Raw genomic sequence first — 19,226 nt, forward strand, 5'->3', positions numbered from 1 at the left:
TTCTGATTAGATTCCACCCCTGGTGAAGGAATACGCAGGCGCCTTCTAGACGCGCCAGGCCCTTTAGCTCAAATACCGCCCTGAACATAGTACTACGCAGGCGCCAACTAACTCTTTTGCCCACTGCCCACCCCCGCCTCTATGCGGCCCCTGGAGACACACCCCTGGGGCTAAGGCGCAAGCGCCGTTCTACCCGACTCGCTGTCGGCTGTCTCGTTACGCATGCCCGGGCGGCGGCGGGATACTCTACGGAATTTACCGCCGGAAGTTCGGCGGCCATCACCAAAGAGTGCAGGCTTGCCTAGCTAGCTAGAGGGGCTCGTTTCCGCCCCGCTCCCGGGTGGGGGGCGGCCATCTTAGGTGTGTGCAATTAAGACCCGTGGCGGGATTGGCTCTGCATCTGGGCTCGTCCGCTGCTTTCCACCTACCAGAGCCCTTCCTTGCGGGGAGGGACCTCCTAACGGCCGACTCTTTTCCAGGTGAAGGGTAACCCCGGTATGTTGGGACTTTGAACGAGCCTCCCTGCTCCCTCCAACGGGACCCCGGGACAGGCCCTACGCCCCGGCTGATCCGCCCTAGGGTAGGAGACAGAATGGGAGGCCTCGCTAGACTTCTTCCCTTCCTCGCCCTCAAAAGATGGAGGTGAGCCTTCCTTGAAAGGCCGCCTTCCCTCTCCCCTGGCATTATACTCCCCCTGGCCCGTACACTCCCTAGTTGCGACTTAAGGGGACTGTGGCTAAGTCCCACCTTTTTGCTTGTGGGCCAAACCCAATGGGGAAACACGTATAGAGAAAAGGAGACAGTCCTCAATCCGCCTTTCTCGGCGCGGGTAAGAGGAGGAGGCGTGTCTGAGGACCGCCTTTCTTCCGCTCTAGGAAAGCGCGAAATGCGAGCAGGACACTGCCACCTTGGAACATAGGGTTTTTTCCTCTTTCTTTTTCTTGCCTCAGAAGAGTTTTGCATTACTTCCCAGAGTTTGAATGAACTCACATTCCGCAATGAACGGTGGGGAAAAAATTGGTAAATGGGTGGTCAGGGTAGTCCGAATGTAATATATTCAGGTTGCGTGCATTTTTCCTTCTTTCCCCTTCTCATAGCTGAAGAAACAAGTTAAATTCTGGGAATAGCGACTCAGTATGGCCAGCAGTCCTAATGAAGATTCAGAAGGAAGCAGAGTGCGTAACAACTATTAACTTATTGGTGAACTGAAATTCAGAATAATTGAGGTCAAAAGCATAAACACTTTTTAATTAAACCAATAATTGAATTGTCTCCCCTCTCCCTGCTGATTTACTTCAGAAAGGCTAATACAATCCTAGCCAGAGAGCATCCATCACTTTCTTTACATATGCTTTAATTTACTTTAGATAACTTCTTAAATTAAATTCCAAGGATTTGTCTTTAAATCAAGGAGGGGCTGGGGAGGGGTAGTGGTGGAGGGCACAGTAAAGGAAAAGAAATAGCTTAGTGTTTTTCTGTATCTAATAAAACATTTTCTTTACCTTTGCACATTTTAGATTACTTACGTGAAAGGAGACCTTTTTGCATGCCCCAAAACAGACTCTTTAGCCCACTGTATCAGTGAGGACTGTCGAATGGGCGCTGGGATAGCTGTCCTCTTCAAGAAGAAATTTGGAGGGGTGCAGGAACTGTTAAATCAGCGTGAGTTTTGAAAACATTTTAATTCATGTGCTCTGGCTAGAGCATCTTTTGACCTCCTGTTGTATTTAATTGTTAAATAAGATACGCATGTATAGAGAAGATTCCTCCCACCAAGTCCTTTTAACTATGCAGGTTGAGTTTTTCCTTTACAAAAATGGCCTCTAGTTTGCATCTTATCACACCAAACTTGAATTCTTGTAAAAGTTTTAAATTTCTTTTTCCTCTATCAGAAATCTTTCTTGATAATAAGACTCCACTTCTCTGAAACCTTTAATAACTCTGAAGTGCTTAGCAAAGTCCATAGGTATGAGCTTGGCATTCAAGATCCTCTTTTTACCCATATTGTACTTATTCTTCAAAGTAGTTTAGAACCTCTTCTTCCTTACAGACCCCTCCCATGACTTTTACCAATGATTTTAAATTATAGATGTGTAGTAGAAGCACATGAGGAGCTTCTGAAACAGTTGCTCAGACTACAGTTCAGGCTTACTGAATCAGTCTCCACTGGTGATTCTGATCTCAGTCTTTAAAAAAGCAATTTCTTTCTGCTTTGTATTGTATTTATTTGTGAACATGACACTCCGTTTTGCTTGAAAACTCTTTAACAATTAAGAACTTTTTTACATGTCTATATTCCCCCTAATGCTTAACACATTAGCTCTTTGTATGTAAAAGATTATTATTGAATGAACACACGTTTGGCAAGTAAAAAATGCTGTACTTTCTAAAACATTTCAAGGCAATAAACATTAAAAATTTTTAAGTGAACAAGAGGGTATATTTGAAAATGCAGCAAACCAAAAATGGGATGTGGGGAAAACATTGAGAAGACATTAAGAAAGCAGGAAGTTAAATATAGTATTTTGGGAAGACTGATCAGATAAAAGTGTTCCAAAATGAAAATTCTGGTTCTAAAGTAAACTCAGATCTATAGAGATTTTTTAAAAATCTAAGAATGGAGCTCAGTGTTTTGATTTTCTTTTTTTTTCCTTTTCACTATTAAATAACTGTTATTCTTAGAAAAGAAATCTGGAGAAGTGGCTGTTCTGAAGAGAGATGGGCGATATATATATTACTTGGTAAGATGGGGCCAATGCTTAATATGTTCTAAGGGTTGGTAAACAGATAGGCTGCATTACGTTTGTGTCGATCCACTCCAGACAACCGAAGATGTTAAAAAGCTGACCTCGTGCCAACTCAGATCAATGGTGGTGGCTATTTGGTGCACTGGGTTGGAAAGGAGCAACAGGCTGCACCCCGGCTCCATAGGAAAGAGTACTGTGATATTCACCAAAGACTTAGGTTGTAAGACTTGCAAAAGTTAGGGACGCCTTCCATACTTTAATTACTTCCTAGTCTTAGTGAGATAGAGACAATAAAGTCTCAAGAATGAGAGTTTTTCCTCTCATTCTTCCGTATCAAATGCATTGCCAAGTAATACTCGGTCCTTTCCTGCCTGCTGCCTCAATGTGGGATCCTTCCACTGTCCAAATGGTCTTCAGCCCCAGAAAGAGTGTGGTTTCTTGGTGATGGTGCCGGGTGACGTATAGCCCAACTCACTATAAGCTCACTGAGTGGGGATGTATCCTAGCCTCTTTCAATGCTGTCTTTAAGGCTGCTGTGAATTCTTATCTTGTTTGAAATGCTACCAGTTTCTCACTGTTCTTTTGTAGAGAAACCAAAAGCAAGCACAGTTTCTAAATAAATAGACTTAACAGAAAATTTTTAGGAGCTATGGGTTCTTCCTTGTTACTGATATGCAGCTTATCTATTGGAAGTGACTTTTACCTACCTTGCTTAAAAACAAATGATGGGTGCACCTGCTAATCTCCTGGGTTTCTTGGGAAAAGGAAATATTATATGGCAGTGTCTGGGTTTCTCAGGCCCTATTCAGTGGATTTCCCCTCCCATCACTGGAAGGGGCAGTATGACATTTGCCTTCCCTGCTCTAGACTATTCTATAAAAATATGCTTATTTTAATTATCAGGATGTTGGGAGAATGTGATGATTTTTCTTTGGCTATCATTTTGAACTAATAAAAGTTTGAATTCATTCCTTGTACTCAGATTACGAAGAAAAGGGCTTCACACAAGCCAACTTATGAAAACTTACAGAAGAGTTTAGAAGCCATGAAGTCCCACTGTCTGAAGAATGGAGTCACTGACCTCTCTATGCCCAGGCAAGGAAATCCAGGGCCCTAAATGAAGACTTATTGATGAGATTTACTTTCTTACCCAAAAGCAAATGACTTAAAAGCTTAACTTAACCCAAAATACTGACTTAAGGGTAGACAGATTTCAAAACATTAAGAAATTCTAAGTAAACCAGTTGTCAGATCTTAGGCCAGGCCATTCCTATTTTTTAGTTTGGGTTGAATCAATCAGGATGACTAAAACACAGTCCTGCCTCAGCTTACTTAGTAGTGGTGAACCATAATTCAGTCCCATTTGTTGAATTCTGGGCATCCTCTGCCTGAAGCTTAGCATCTATTCTTGAAACAATGTAAGTTAAAGAACTAAGACTGAACAATTGTGATTTCCCTCTGGGCCATTTCAGGTGTTCCAAACCTGTTAATTCTGTGTGAAGGAAATTGTTATCACTGTGTTTTATACTGCATGCTTGTTTGTGTTCAGCGTGGATAGTAGCCAGAGAATATCACCCTGATATAACATCTTAGATCCTTCCTAGATATTAGGAATTTAAGGGACTGATGTTGGGGGTTCAGTCTCCCTTTTGTTTCCTTTTTCAGGAAGTAGGCTTTGAGGTCCCTTCTCTTCCTGTCAGACTAGTTTTGAGTCAGTGCTGACCATGTATGCAGGTTTATTCCAAGCCCCAAGTTACTTATGAATGTGGCTATAGGGTTCCTCATCTTACCTGGGTCTTTAATACATTCATGGCTTGTGTACCAGAAACTGTTTTTTTGTGGGTTTTTTAATCACAGTTTTTTCAGGGGCTTCCCACATTATACAAAATTAGCAATTTTAAGCCTATTTTCCCTAGGGATATTAAGGATCAATAAAGTAACATCTTGGAAGAAAGGTGCTAGGTAGTAGGAGTTTTGTGGGCTTACTGAGGTTTCTCACCAGGGTGTTGCAGAGATCTAAATTACAATCAACTTGGCATTTCCCAACCTTCCATCTTGACTTCCTGTTTGCAAAGACGCTGTCCTTTGTCATTCTCCTTTTTATCTTCCTTAACGTTTCATTATCATAACTGTATTTTTTAAATACCAACTTTTGGGGGGAGGGATATAGCTCAGTGGTAGAGTGCATGCTTAGAATGCATGAGATCCTGGGTTCAATCTCCAGTCAATTTATTAAAAAAAATTTTTTTCCTATCATCCACCCACAGCTAGTTTTCATCAGTAGAAATAGAAGGATGGTGAGTTCTTCCATGTCACTTCATGGCAGAGTTATGCATTTCTGAATGTAGCCTGAAATAATTGGGAAGTGGCACTTAGGCAAAAAAGAAGTGACAGCTATTGGATGTTAGAGCTGTCTAGAAAGCAGCCTTAGGTGTCTCACAATAGGAATTAACTTCCAAACTCCCACCATGGCTGTCTGTAGGTATGAGATGAGATAATTTGTCCTTAAGCTTTGGGTGGATGCAGCCTAAAGGAAGAGGGAAGAAGTGATACCTAGAAGGATCCTAGATACCTAGATACCTTCATCACAACCAGTGGGGATGTTTTGTCTTTTTCAGGATTGGTTGTGGTCTTGATCGTCTACAATGGGAACATGTATCTGCGATGATTGAGGAGGTGTTTGAGGCAACAGACATCAAGATTACTGTGTACACACTCTGAACAGATAAGCATGTTGGATGTGTCCACATTCTGTGTCATCTGTGTGGGGCCATACGACTGAGCAAACTGTCCTTAAAATGGTTAGAGGAAAGTTTCATGGGAAGTAGTCTATGTCACAGGCCAGACTTGGGTTGATTCCCATGATTGGACTGGGACTCTGGAGGAGGGATTTCTTGGGAAATGTTGCTGGTAATTTTTTTTTTCAGTAAGGTAAGTAGAAGATGGCCTGATATTAGGTGGGGAAACCAAATGTTGGGCCTATGACCCCTATTTTGCTCTGGATGCTACTTGATTTGTTTGGCTTGCCACTAGGTGGCATCATTGCTTCTACTTCTCTGCTGTTAAGAGAACTTTAAGGAAGGATGAACATTCCAGTTAATTTTGCATCTTATGTCATTTGTGCACTTACTTGGTATTATCCTTATGTCACCATATTCATCCTAGGAGAGAATTGTTGGTTTGGTTTTGTTTAAATTACAGAAAGTTTTATGTTGTTAGTGAGGAATTTGTGGTGTTAAGAATGGAAAAATAAATACCTTTTGAGGGGGTGTCCAGTGAGGTTCTGTGCACATGTCTGTGTTGTTCTGAATTTGGGTAATGGAGGATTCACTTGTAACTTAATTTGGAGGAGTCAGATAGAGGGTCCAGTAGGAAGAAAAGCATGATGAGAAATAAGAAATCAGAATGGGCAAGAACTGTGGGTCAGCATACTGGAATGGTAGGTTTTTAGAATCTCCTCATGGTGAACTCTTGCTCTCTTCTGTCCACTACATAGTTTCTGTGATTGAACCTCTCTGAATTCAGTCATGAAACCAATGAAATAATATATGTTAAATACCTGGCAAAGTTCCTAGTGTAGAGTAATGACTCAGTAAATCAGTGGTACTCAACAAAATCCATTTGAATCTTCTTAAAAAAATAAAGGTCCACTTTGTCCAAAAAGAATTCTAAATTGGTAGTGGGGGTGGAGGGGGAGAGAGTGTCCAGGTTTCTTTGTGTTTTTAAGCTCCAGAGGATTCTGATGTGTAGCCAGCTGGAATCAGAAACAGTAACTATTAGTCCCCTTTTCTAAGCTAGGAGAGCAGTGCTTTGTCCACTCTTGATTTCATGGTGGAAGAATAAAGTTCATGGATTCAGCCAGTGGTTCAGTATCAGAGGTATGGGGGAAATGAGTGGAGTATTTTTTTCCCCTTACTGAGGTGATAAGAGTTCAAACAGACAGACCTATTGATTTTTCTCCCTAGAGTGGATTCTGGGTCTGTCATAGGACTTGCTGCTTCCCCAAGTGGAAAAGAACTGGATTTAAAAAAAAAGGGGGGGCTTGTTGAAACACCAGGAAAGCACTGGTTAATTATAATCTTTGTACTTTAGACTTGTGTTCTTATCACATTTCAGCCTGATATGAGGCAGCAGTTTCAAAAAGTATTTCACTTCTTTTGTATCTCTATGTGTAACAGATGAGTTCTCCACACGGTTAGGGTAGGGGCAGTGCAAGGGGCAAGTTCACTGTCAAACTTTTAAGACAGGCTTTTCTTCCATCTTTGTTTCTGTCCACATACAGTAAAATTGAAGGGGAAAAAAAGGGAGAGAATATCTACACAAAACTGGAAATGAGAGTGGGATGATAAGAAATTTAAAGTATCTTGCTTAACAATGCAAGTAACTCTTAACACTGGGTCAAAACATTGGCTTTCTAGGCCGCTTCCACATTTAAAGGGTTTAAGGTTAATTTTTTTCATGGAGTATGAGCCTCACTCATGTTTCTTTTTTGTGGTTTTGTGGAGGTCTGGGTGTAAGTGGAATTCAGCAGGGAAATGATAAAGTGCTTTGTCACTTGCAGCTAGTCTTGGGGTCAAATTCCAATGACTTATCACACTTAAAGCCTGGGGAAAGGAGGCATGGCCTGATAATCAGAATGAACACATTATTCCTGGAAACTAGTTAGAGTTTGGCAAACACCCAGAAATTCTCATGTGAAATTCTGTTTCTACATAGGACTCAAACAAACCTTTTAGGAAATGAGACTTTTGGCATCAGTCTGCCATCATCATCAAGAACCACATGCTGACTAATCTTACTGTATCTGAACATTGAAACCCTCCTACTTCTCACCCTGTCTTCTTTAATCAAGAGGCTAACTGCTTATGAATCGGCATTTGGGATGTTTATCTACCTTATAAACAGATTTTCTGTGCCTTTTGTTTCATTCTCTGCTGTATTCCTGGTCTTCAGAGGAGGGAAAAGACATTCATTTACAAGTAATCACAGAAGAAAATATTTTATGAGGGTCAAGACCAATGTGTGAAGTCCACGTGGGAGAGTTCGTATTCCCTGTGTTGCCTAGCCAAGTCCTTGTTTAAGCCTCCCTCCCAGTTTATAGAATGTCATGGCTTGGTTCAGAGCCTCGGACATCCCTATTTCTGGGACTTGCTCACTGTCCATAGTAACTTCTAAACGTACAAGTTCTTTAAAAAACCTGGTCACAGAAAGACCACACCACCTCTTTTATTAATGTTGCTGTTTTTCTTTCTTAAAAAAAACTCAACAAAATGCATTTCTGGACATATTTCAAAGATCTGTGCGGACCTGGGGTCTCAGGCCCTTTGCTGTAAGCAGCCCAACTGAGGGACTAACGAGGACCTTCAACCCACAGATGACTGGTGCCCATATATGGTTGTCACTTCTCTCCTTGCAGCTCACTTTCCTCTTTCCCAAGAACAGCCTTAGAGGGAGAGGCACAGCTTAAATGATTAACAGCAAAAGTGTATTTTGAGTCCTCGGAGGGCCTCGTGCAGTAGGATTGGTTGATTGTCGAATGTTGTCCAGCTCCAAGTGGTTAGGAAGTCAGGCATGTCCCAGATGGCCATACGTGTCACTGCTCTCTCTTGGTGGCAGCAGGCAGCCTTAGTGAAAAAAAAAAAAGCGTGTTACTGAGAGCCCTGCTGGCCCCAAACAATGAGGAGTTTTCGTTTTGAGCAAGGGTTTCTGTGTGCCTTCCCCAACAAGTGCCTAAATTTCTCCTCCACAGTCTCTTGTGATTCTGGTTTATTCAGGATTGAGTTTGTTTTATTCATCTTTTGGTGTGCTTCACACAAAGAAAGCTCCAGAAGAGATCTACTTTCACTTGGTTCTCTTGAGTTAAATATATGGTTAAATCCTCTGTCATTTTTTAAAAAGATAGAATAAATATGAGACAAATTTTCTTTAACAAATGTCCATTTCTTAGGAATATTTTAATTAAGCAGGGTTCTTTGGGGCTTTTAGACTACAACTTGATTTCATACCTTTTTTTTTTTTTTTTAAGCTTCCTGCGTTTTTAACCTTTCCCTTCAGGAACACGAGGTACTCAAGTAGAATACAGGGAAGCATGTTAATGGGTCCAGATAATATGGTTATGTATGCTAATGGAAGGAGGCTTACAATGTGGGACATGTACAATAATGTTTTATTTAAAAATAATTTGACTTAGGAATGGACTTTTCCCTCAGACTGATTTATCTATTTTACTTCTGTTTAGATTAGCGTAATATACAATCTCAATTATCCAAAATTAAAAGCTCTTTTAATCCTCCTTTAAATGCTTAATTTTTATAGCAGATTTAGCTATTTAATTATTTGACTTAATGGAAAACACACACACATCTCTGAAGTCTTGCCAGTTTGGCAGCTGGAAGAAGTGGCCCGTGACTCTGAAAGTCTTCTTTCAGAGTTCTGAATGTTTAAGAAGAAAGTATATGCGTTAAAATTAAGCTATCATTCTGCAGAATCTATGTAGGGTGTCTCATTACAGTGATAGTCCCTACACTAATAAAATCTTCAAGGAATTTAAAAGTTAATTTTGTGTTTTCAGAGGTCACCCCTAGAAATCTGTTTTTATTACTACTCACCACCACTCAGAGTGGTGTCTTATTTTATGTGAGCAAAGTACTAAGTGGCATTATCCAACCATATTCTCACTGATTTCAGTTCCTGGGTCCTGCTTTTTGTAGGAAATGGCTGCAAATTGTGTCTTCATGGGTTGGCGAGTGCTCAGCTGGGTAATTACCAGGCACCCTGTGTGCATATCTATCAGCAAACACCTGCCAACATCAAGCTCTGGAACATTGATATTTCCAGAACATGTCCATGAAGTGACATCATTTCTTTAGAGTATTAAGAGTGAAAGACACCAAATTTTTTTTTTTTTACATCTTCATGGAAGCATGCTGCTTTCATGTTTTATTAATACGCGTGTTGTTCCAGAATGAAAGTTGCATAAGAGGTGAAGACCCTTTCTCTGTACAGGAAAATTTTGATCAGTAACTCAGGTCTTGTAAAGGGACTTAGTCATAGCAGTTCTGTGGGAGCAACCTAGATCAGACCAACTTCAAAAGGAGATAGTAAAGGATCCTTTACCCTCTTTCCTGAGAGTAGTCGGCCCGTTTCTCTGACAGTCTAATTTACCCTCAGCAAGAGGCCAAATTGGCCTTAATTGTGTCCTAATTTGCTTAAACAGTTCATCTTTACTTCCAGTTCTCCTATTCCATCTTCTGTCTGTAGGAGGCTACTTCTGAGCTGCTGCCTAATTTGCAGACATCTTTTTATCCCTTTAAACATTTCTTTGTAGAAGAACTAGTTGCTGTGTTATCTCCATTCCTGCATTCAGCACTTTTCTCCGAGTTCTGCTGAGGTCTTCTTAACTTAAGAGAAGTGTTCTTGCATTGTACATTCACACAGCAATTATTGGTCTCCCTCAAAGTGGAACTATTTGCCTGGAAACATGAAAGCTTCTTTGGTCCCCCAAAAGTTGATTACAGATCCATTTGGGGACTTTGGAAAGTATGAAAAATGAAAAAAGAAAATACCCCTTTTCATACCCCTGAAGGAATGAAAAATTGCATTAGAGAAAAATGGAATGGTAAGGTTGCAGATGGGGGTAGGGTAGACATCTAGAAGGTGTATGTGGACATGGGGACATGCTTAGGGGGTTGAAATATCTTCTCTGCTGTTGAGTAACAGGTCCTTGCACCGTCTAAATCTCATTACAGAAGTCATTCTACCTCATCAAAGCTTCTGGGTTGCTGTCACCCTTGAGCATTCCAAGTGATGGTTTGATACAAAAGTCAGTTTGATAGAAAAGGGTAGGAGAGAAAAGGATTTAGGGAGAGGAATTTAGAGGAAAGATAAAAGACGGCAGGATATTCTAAAAATATTTTTGCACCTAAGCAAAAGCAGAGAAATGAAATTCTTTCAAAGGAAAATCAAACAAACCACTCACACTGCCTGACCTCAAGCTTTAACCCAGGTTAACAGTGAAAAGAGTGATGGTGTCGTGACTCACGTGAGGCTGAGCCCAGTCGCCTACTTCAGGATGTCCGCCAGTTTCTCCTCGTAGTACAGGAAGTTCTCCTGAATGTCCTCCCAGGGCTCAAAGGCCTTGGATTCGCCCTCTTCTTGCTCCACAAAATTCTGCCAGACGTACTCGAAGTCCTGGGGCTTCATGATGCGCAGCTTGCAGCCTGCCTCCTTCAGCTTCCTCAGAGCCGCCTGGATCTCGGGCTCCTCCCACATGAAGAGCCGCCCCACCAGGATGAGCAGGCGCAGGTTCTTGGTCTTGTTGAGGGTTTTGATGATGCGGTCAGCGCAGGCCGCACAGGGGCTGGAGGACACGTACCAGGTAACGATGTACCGCAGTGCGGGGTCGAAGGTTGGCATGATGGTGTTGAAGAAGGCTTCCTCCGCATGAGCCGCGGCGTGCTCGTCCTCTAGGTATCCCCGTGTTGCCTGCACTTGGCCTCCCTTGCTCTGCGCTTCCACCACATAGCAGAGGAAGGTCTTGTTCCGCCCGGAGCTGTACTCCACATTCCGGAACTGAAACTTAAAGAAATTGACCGGCAGCCGCTCCCTGTGGGTCAGGGAGACAAAGGCACAGGGAAGGAGAGAGAACGATGAATTCTTGCTCGAGGACTAGCCTGGTGTAGGTCGCTCTCCAAAATCAGTACCTTGGAGGCACATTCACTCTTACTATTAAGACAGGCCTTGCCTACACTAACAGCAGTGACAGAAAGGCACAAAAGAATCCAAAAGGGTTTGTCTAAAGAAGAGAGAATTTGGGGTGAGGTGTGCACCCTGGACACCCTATTAGGATGGGTCCCCGAACACTCCGCCATCATTCTCAGCACGCAGCACACTCCCACATTTCTGAATCTGACTCTTTACTCTGGCTGTACATTAGAATCCCCTTGAGGACTCTACAAATGTCCGTGCCAGGGCCCCACACCAAACCAGTGAAATCAGAACATCTGGAGGGGGCCAGGCATCAGCATTTTAAAACTCGCCACATGATTCTAGTATGTGGCCAGGTGTGAGGAGCAGTGTTCAAATAGTAATTGTCCAAAGCGGCAAATGTGAAAATGCTCAAGACAGAGCAAGACAAAGATGTTGCAGAAGGTTTCATGCTTTCATTTCTCCTGCTCGTCACTCATGTATACTGCTTCTTAGGCATGGGATGGCCTAAACCTTGCAGTCCCAGGCTCTCCTGATGACTTTCTCAGGTCTGTCTTTTCCCTCAGGTGAAAGTGTTGTCACGTAAGTGATCAAGAATGTTTATCTTTGAGGCCAGACTACCTAAGGATACCTTCAAAGGAGTTAGCGTGTGTATAGTACTGAGTCGTTTCAAAATCATAAAAGACTTGGCCTCTCTTCTCCAGATGCTTATTACCTAGCAGCTACATTCTGTCTGGACAGAGAAGATGTAAATAAGACAGCTGAGAACAGTTGTAGACTACTAAAAATAAAGATGTAGAGTGCAGGACACATGATGGAGGCTCTTGAAAGTTTAGCCTTGATTCAGGAGGCAGTAGAGAATTGTTACAGGTTCCTGAGTAAAGAAGGGTATAATGAAGGTCCACGGCAGAGTGCTGTGATGGCTTTAGGCAGATAGAGTGAAGCTGGGGAAAGCCTGAAATTTAGGCTTTTCCCTTGGTGTCCTAGGACACCAGACTTGGTGATGAATATATCCAGTGGCTTTAAGGGGAGATGGACGATTAGGAAATGAAAGCAGTAGAAAAAGGCCAGGTGTTTTGAAAAATTTAGTAGTAATAAGGTGAGAAAAAAAGGAGAGAGGCTAGAGAGAGCATCAGAGCTGAACACTGTTTTTCTCTTTATGAGTATGTGCTTGTTTTTCTAAAATAAGGAAGATTTGTGCCAAGAGGCCAAAGAGAATGAAGAGGCTATGACGGGAGAGATTGAAAAGGTCAGAAGGAGAGGCTGAATGTTTTCTTTTAAAAATGTAATCATCCCTGTGGTTGCCCCAGAAGGTGCCCTGTGGTAACCAGTAACTGTGCTCTTGCTTCCTTACACCCCTTCCCTTCCCCCAGGGAGGTCACCCAACTCTTTGGGCTGCAGGGGGATCCCTGGTATCCCAGGGCCTTGGCTTCTTAGGTATAAGCAGCAGGTGCCAAAGCGCTGAGTAAACTTGAGCTGTTTCCCTGCAGTCCTCCCCTCCCGCATCACCAGATTTTCTCTACCCAGATTCCTGTGTCCCTTGCTGTCAGATTAAGGTTCCACTGCGGAGATGGATGTGTTTGGGGACCCAGCCCTGGGATTCCTTCAGGGACTATATTTAGCTCTCAAAGTCCCTCTGTCCCTGGTTGGATGTGTTTATTGTTTACTTAACATTTGGGGAGAATGGCTGGCCTGATGAGTACCCTCTCCTCTTTTGATCCCTGCAGGGAACTCACACTGAGCTCTCTCCACTTAAACTCACCTCACCAGACCACTTGAGAGCGCTGGCCAGTTGCTAAATGATATCTTTACTTCCTGGACTGTTTTTTTTTCCCCCACTACGGAGACATACAGAGCTTATTTACCCTTCTTGCTGAAACCGTTTTTTGCTCTTCGAGGCCTTTTGCCAGACCACCCCCCTCCTTGGGCATGCTCAGAGACTGAGCTTGCTTGGCTTTGCAGTGGGATCCTTGGTCTTCTAGGAGCATAAAAGTTGAATGAGGCCCTTTGGGGCTCCCACAGACTGAAACAGCCAGGCCCTGGAGGGGCACCAGGAGAACAGGGGTGGTAGAGGTCTGAAATTTCTCCAGAGAGCTAGACAGCATGGCCATCTTAGGTGATATTGTAGAATCACAAAATATGTCAACACTATTATGCCCACTAGTGGAAGGAAGGAAATAGTGACAGTGATTTTGTAGATAATCACAAACATATTTTATTTTTCTGGTGGCATGGTATGCCTGAGTACTGTGGTTACTTATAGCCCTTTACACTCAACCCCAGAAGATATTTTACTGCTAAAGTAGTGTGTGGGTGTGTGTTGGAGTGGTGGGTAGGAGAGAGATGCTGTTGGTAGTCTTCATCTGGACTCAGTCACCTCTTCAGGCACAGAAACCAACAGCATGATTCCTACCCGCTCCCAGCACCTCTTTAAGCACCACTTCCTCATACTTTCTGCAAACAAACATTCACACTTCATCTGCTTAGACCCAGGTTTCTGGGCATTGCAATTCTCTAGGCAGGAAACCGAGAGTCCTCACGGTGGGGACGATTGTCAGCTTGATGAGAAAGGATGTGAGTTGATGTAATATATATATTTTTCTCACTTTCACAGTGAAAGGAAGCAACCTGGAGGGCAGTGAAAACTACTTGGAGATTAAACATTTGCTACAAAATAATCCATAGAGTGGAAAATCTACTCACAGGTGATTGAGTGTTGACTTGTTTCCGCTTTGCTCACCGAGACCTTTTGTGACCTGCTCGAAAGTGGCAGAATTGCCAGTTTTGGTTTCCTTTTCCATTTGTCAGACTACTTTTCAAAGTGGATGCTGAGGAGTGGGCATAGAAGGAGTGGAGAGAAGCAGAGAGTTCTAACAGCCTGACTTGCTAGAGCTAAGGAGGGTTTTGATGGGCTACTGGCTCCTGATTGGCAGTTCTGGATGCGATTCTGCCTGTGGCAAGCCCCGAGGCCACCCTGCTTCCCTGGGAATTACCATCTGTGCACGTGAGATTTGACCTTCCCCCAACCCTCAGTGGAGGCCAGGGTGGCCAGAGTCAGTGGCACAAACCTTCTCAGCACCCTTGAGTCTAGTGAGCATTAAGAATGGTGTCAGAGGCCCCTCACTCCTTGCCCAGCCCTTCCCCTCTGAACCCTCACTGTTCCTCACGTGGGTGGAGTAAACTACTGGCGGCTAAAGAAGTGGTTGAAAGGAGAGTCACTGCCTGTGCGATTCATCTCTGTTCCAGAATAACCCCTTTGATAGCAGGTTCAGCTTTATGTAAAATCACACACAACATAACTAGAGAGAGACACAGCAAGGGGTGCTGCCAGGCAGAGCTGCAGTCACTCATCACTGGGATGGAGAGATGGAGAGATAGCCTCTTCCGGTGCTCCAGAGCTTCCCTGAAGCATGCTGAGTTCAGAGGCAGGTGCGAACCAGTGGAATTCTCCTCTGAGCCTAGTGCTGCTGGATCTTCATATATCCTGAACTTCTCTCCTCAAGAGGCCCTCCCCCAATTAATTCCTTCTTCAAATGCCTGTCAGAGAGCCTACCACACACTAGGTGCTCAATCAGTTGTTCACTTATTTATTCAACAAATATTTATTTAGTATCAGTTAAGAGCTGGTTACTATTCTTGGTGCTGTTCTTCAGGGAGAAAGCAGCTAAAAGGCAGAGTCCCTGTCCTCATGGAGGTTAAATACTTGTAGGGGGAACGGGCAGCAAATAAATGACTCCTATTCAGAAAATATTTGTTGCATATGACAAGACTTCTCTTTATGGTTTTTTCGATGCAGCTTAGTGATTTGGATCGGACAGTCTTGGCGTTCACACCCTACTCCATCTGCTAGCTCTGGGCAAATTATTACTCCCTCTGAGGCTTGGTTTCCTCATCGGAAAGATAGGTTGAGTAATCCAACCTCTCAGATTTTGAACAATGCTTGACACTTGAGAAATTAAACCTAGAACTGATGGGTGATGCCTTCTCTGGACCCCAAATCTTACCCCTCAAGCACTCCTAAACCTGATCCCTCCTCTGCTCTCCCGTTCATGTTCAGAGGGTTCTCTCTTTCAGTGGTGTGCTGGTTTAACACCCAGCTTGCTGAAAGGAAGGAAGGAAGGAAGAGAGAGAGAGAGAAAGAAAGAAAAAGGAAGGAAGAAAGGAAAGAAAGGAAGAAGGAAGGAAGGAAGGAAGGAAGGAAGGAAGGAAGGAAGGAAGGAAGGAAGGAAAGAAAGAACCCTGATTTCTAACGTTTGCTGATTTCTGTAAACACCCCCATTGTGGAGATTTCAAGAAACCAGCATAAAGTCACTGAACACAGTTGGTAAGAAATGCACCCAAACAACTCAGCCAACTTGAGCAGGCCTGGGCACACCACAGTTATAGACCTTTCTCGAGCAATTTCCACCCCATTATTTTTAGTGTTCTGAGGTCTGCTTTCTATCCCGACTGCCCTATTCAAACCAGAATCACAACAAGCAGACATCTCTCTCCTTATTCCTCACCTCAGACTGTTTCCTGAAAAGCCACCTGCTATTCTAGTTTGGGGCCAGAATCGAAGGGGCAGTGTTGCTAGACCCACCCCTGTGGGAGTCCTGGCTCTGCTGGCTCTTTTGACGCCAGGGCACCTGGAGAGTGAAGGAGAGGGATGGTGTTCCCTCATCCTGCCCCGGCACAGACACAGCCGCACCTCTGCGCTATTTTAAGCAGTCTGTTTACCCGGAGGGGCCCAGGAGACCAATCTCCACAGCTGTTCCCTGTGGCCGGGAAATACTCAGGGCTCCACTTCCCTCTTGAACTGTTCTCAGAGCACTGGAAAGTGGCCCCACTTTCTGCCTCCTTTTCTGAGCCTTGGGTCAGGGAAGCCACTGAGCCTCACAACTTTGCAGATGGAGACAGGCAGAGCTCTGTTTCAGAAATCGGGGACCCAGCATGAGGAAGAGACCAGTGGTAAGGACGCTTGGCTAGAGTCAGAAGACCTGCCACTTACTGGTTCTGTGCTCTTGGACCAGTCGCTCCATTTCCCTGACTCTCAGTTCCCCATCTGTGGAGTGGGGATGACAGGGCACCCCTCCTCGCCTTGTGCTGAGGCTTGAAGTAGCTCAGGTGTGTGTGTGCCGGGACTATAAAGCCCCAGACAAGTGGAAGTGACATCAGGGGATTTAATCTTTCAAAACCCACCACCCTGAGACCGCAAAGCATGTTCAGCTCAACAGATATACTCTAATTCTGTTCTGGACTTACCCCACCCCTGTGCTGGGAAGATCGCAGCACTGCGCAAAGTGGGTGTGCATGTGCCTGTGTGTGTGCGACCAAGGGCAGCAGGGACCAGCATGCTTAGCTCTTAGGAAAAGGATCTCCTTGCATAGAGAGGAGGACACTGGAATCAAGGACTCTCCTGGCCTGGTGGCCCTAGGCCCTCCCTGCATCTAAATTAATCTGTGTCCCATTGGTCCCTTAATCCTGGGATGAGGGTGACATTACTTGGTTGGGCATGGGCAAATGCAAGTTCAAGGGCTGAACTCTTGCCTCAGGAACTAAGATGCCTTTCCCTCAGGTTCTCTTAGAAACCGGAACATATCTGAGTTGGAAGGGATCTTCGGGATCAACTAGTGTAACTTCCTCATGTTATGAATGAAAAAACTGCAGCCGGGGCTAGAAATTCACTTTCCCAGCTTCAAACAGCAAGTCCAAATTGCCTCCCAGGCCTCCTTCTGCCCCTTGAAGTCATCATGCCCCTGTTCTTCCTGAAATTTCTCTTAGTGTAGCCCCGCTTCTGCCTGTGGGCATTGCTGGAGACTCCCAGGAAGGAATCCTCAGGCCCCACATATTCCCTTCTTATTCTTTGTTTAGGAACTTGCCCGAATCTTCTGCTAAAGGGACAGAGAGGGAAAAGGAAAAAGACAGCTTTTTTTCCTTCCTGGAAATGGCCTGATCTGGACAAGACAGGGGACCCTCTGTGCAGCCCCCTTTTGGAGCCTTGAGACTCTTTGCTCTGGGTCCTGGTTCCTCCGGGTTATGGCTGAGGGCTTTGGAACTCCTCCTCTGCCTGGGAGCTGTGGGGCCTAGCCTGTGCTACCCGGCCTGTAACGTCTCTGCTTCCCTGGAGGCAGATGTGCATAGTCCCTGGGGAGACTTAGAAAAGATTCAGCAAGGGAGAAAACCTCTTCTCACCCTGGCTTGGGAAAGGATGAATCTGTCTTTCCTGTCTTAGGATCTTCTACCCCAGAGAGAAGCTCTAAAGAAAGAGAAACATACAGGTAGAGGAGAGACCCACTCAGAAGCAGAGAGAGAAGCTGAGGGAAGAGGTACTTTGGGGCCACACTGACATGTGCCAGTGGCATCCGGTGTTCTGACCAAATTCCCTGGAACTATACAACATCTACTTAGAGAGGCAGCTGATGGACGCCCCCAAACCATGAAACCTCAGGGGTGATTTCCTTCTCTGGGCCCTCACCTCCACGGAGCTCCTCCTACCTCCCCTGTTAGAGGGTCCAAGGTGTCACTTAGAAGCAAGAGAGGTTTGCTGCTGGGTCCCCTGCAGCCCCCGCTGCGCACTCTCACACTGCAGGACGGAGACCCTGACCCCTCCGATTATCGTCCTCAGTGCCCCCAGCCTGTCCCCAGCCGGTGCTCTTCTAGGGAGGAGGAGCCCAGCCCACACCGGGCTCTCACCCTGTGACGATCTCAAAGGGCGGCAGCTCAATCAGCTCCTTCAGCTTCTCGGGGTCCTCCAGGTTCTCCAGATCCTCACCATTCTGGGAGGCAGGCGCCGCGGCCGCAGCAGCCTCTTCTTTCTGGGCCATGGAGGGGCTGTGGCTCAGGAGTTGCTGAGAGGGAGGGAGGCGGCGGTCTGGGCCAAGGTCTGGCAGCAGAGTCCCAAGCAGCTGTCAGCAGCTAAGTCTGCCTGGAGGGTGACAGAAAGAGCACAGGGCAGGCAGGCGGAGTGCGCTTACCCCCTGGGCCGCAGGCTTTATAAGCAGAGGCCCCTCCCCCAGGCCCTCTCCCTCTATCTTTTTTTAATTGAGTGACTGTGGATGCCAGGATGGGGGGAATGGAAAATCTGGCCATCAGGATCCCCTATTTATCAGTAGCAAGACAGGAAGCTGGCAGGTGGGGATGGCTTGGCCCTCTCACCGCACCCCGCACCGGTTCACACATGTCTTCATATCTCTTCCTTCTCCTCCGCCCTCACTTTCTATCCCTCACCTTTGTTTCCCACCAGACTTTCCCAGCATCCTGGTGGGATCATGGAAGGGCCCCAGGGTGGATATCCTGAGATTTTGGAGGAAAGCTCTCTCAGAAGTTTAAGCAGGAAAAGGCTTGTGCAGAATGGGGCAGTTGCAAAGAGAGCCGAGCCCATTTGGTTGAGGAGATTTGGGTTTAGGAAAGGAGGGTCCTGAGACAGGGCAGAGAAGTACTGCCAATTGGGAAAGAAACTGTGAGTTGTTACTTAAAGGGAGTGGATGCTGCTTCCGGTTATGGGCACATAAGGCAGTGTCAAATCCACTGGGAGCCTCCAGGAGTAACAATACTGAGATTTATTAAATTGGGAGTTTTGAAAATAGGCCAGGCAATGATGTTAGTGTTTTACATGTGAAATTGGACTTAATGCTCTCCACAGCCCTGGCAGGCAATGCGGATTATCCCCGTGTTACACATGAGGAAACTGAGACTCACGGAAAGGTTAAGGGCCATGCTTATGGTCATCAGCCCGCAGCAGAGGCAGGGTTAAAACCCAGGCCATTTGACACCAGAGGCCAAACATTCAAC

The 19,226-nt window shown here is 45.0% G+C and overlaps 2 protein-coding genes across 6 annotated transcripts; one reads left to right on the top strand and one right to left on the bottom strand.

Moving 5' to 3' along the window:
* Positions 1-275: 275 nt before the first annotated feature.
* Positions 276-6,026, top strand: OARD1 (O-acyl-ADP-ribose deacylase 1). Of its 5 annotated transcripts, none has more exons than XM_015237357.3 (6): positions 276-580; positions 1,098-1,175; positions 1,518-1,662; positions 2,683-2,741; positions 3,730-3,842; positions 5,366-6,026. In XM_015237357.3, exons 2-6 carry the CDS (start codon positions 1,137-1,139, stop codon positions 5,466-5,468), a joined length of 459 nt encoding a protein of 152 aa, XP_015092843.1. In that variant the 5' UTR covers positions 276-580; positions 1,098-1,136; the 3' UTR covers positions 5,469-6,026. The 5 variants fall into 5 exon arrangements, with proteins under 5 accessions (XP_015092843.1, XP_006202091.1, XP_015092842.1 ...); XM_006202029.4 differs by having other exon boundaries at positions 277-495; XM_015237356.3 differs by having other exon boundaries at positions 278-479.
* Positions 6,027-8,195: 2,169 nt separating this feature from the next.
* APOBEC2 (apolipoprotein B mRNA editing enzyme catalytic subunit 2) lies at positions 8,196-18,406 on the bottom strand. Its single transcript, XM_006202030.4, has 3 exons — positions 18,129-18,406; positions 10,789-11,352; positions 8,196-8,371 (listed from the first exon to the last, which is right to left on the bottom strand). The coding sequence occupies exons 1-2, from the start codon at positions 18,257-18,259 to the stop codon at positions 10,809-10,811; spliced, it is 675 nt and encodes a 224-aa protein (XP_006202092.1). The 5' UTR covers positions 18,260-18,406; the 3' UTR covers positions 8,196-8,371; positions 10,789-10,808.
* Positions 18,407-19,226: the final 820 nt, after the last annotated feature.

Source organism: Vicugna pacos, chromosome 20, assembly GCF_048564905.1.
Source record: "Vicugna pacos chromosome 20, VicPac4, whole genome shotgun sequence".
Lineage (NCBI taxonomy): Eukaryota > Metazoa > Chordata > Mammalia > Artiodactyla > Camelidae > Vicugna > Vicugna pacos.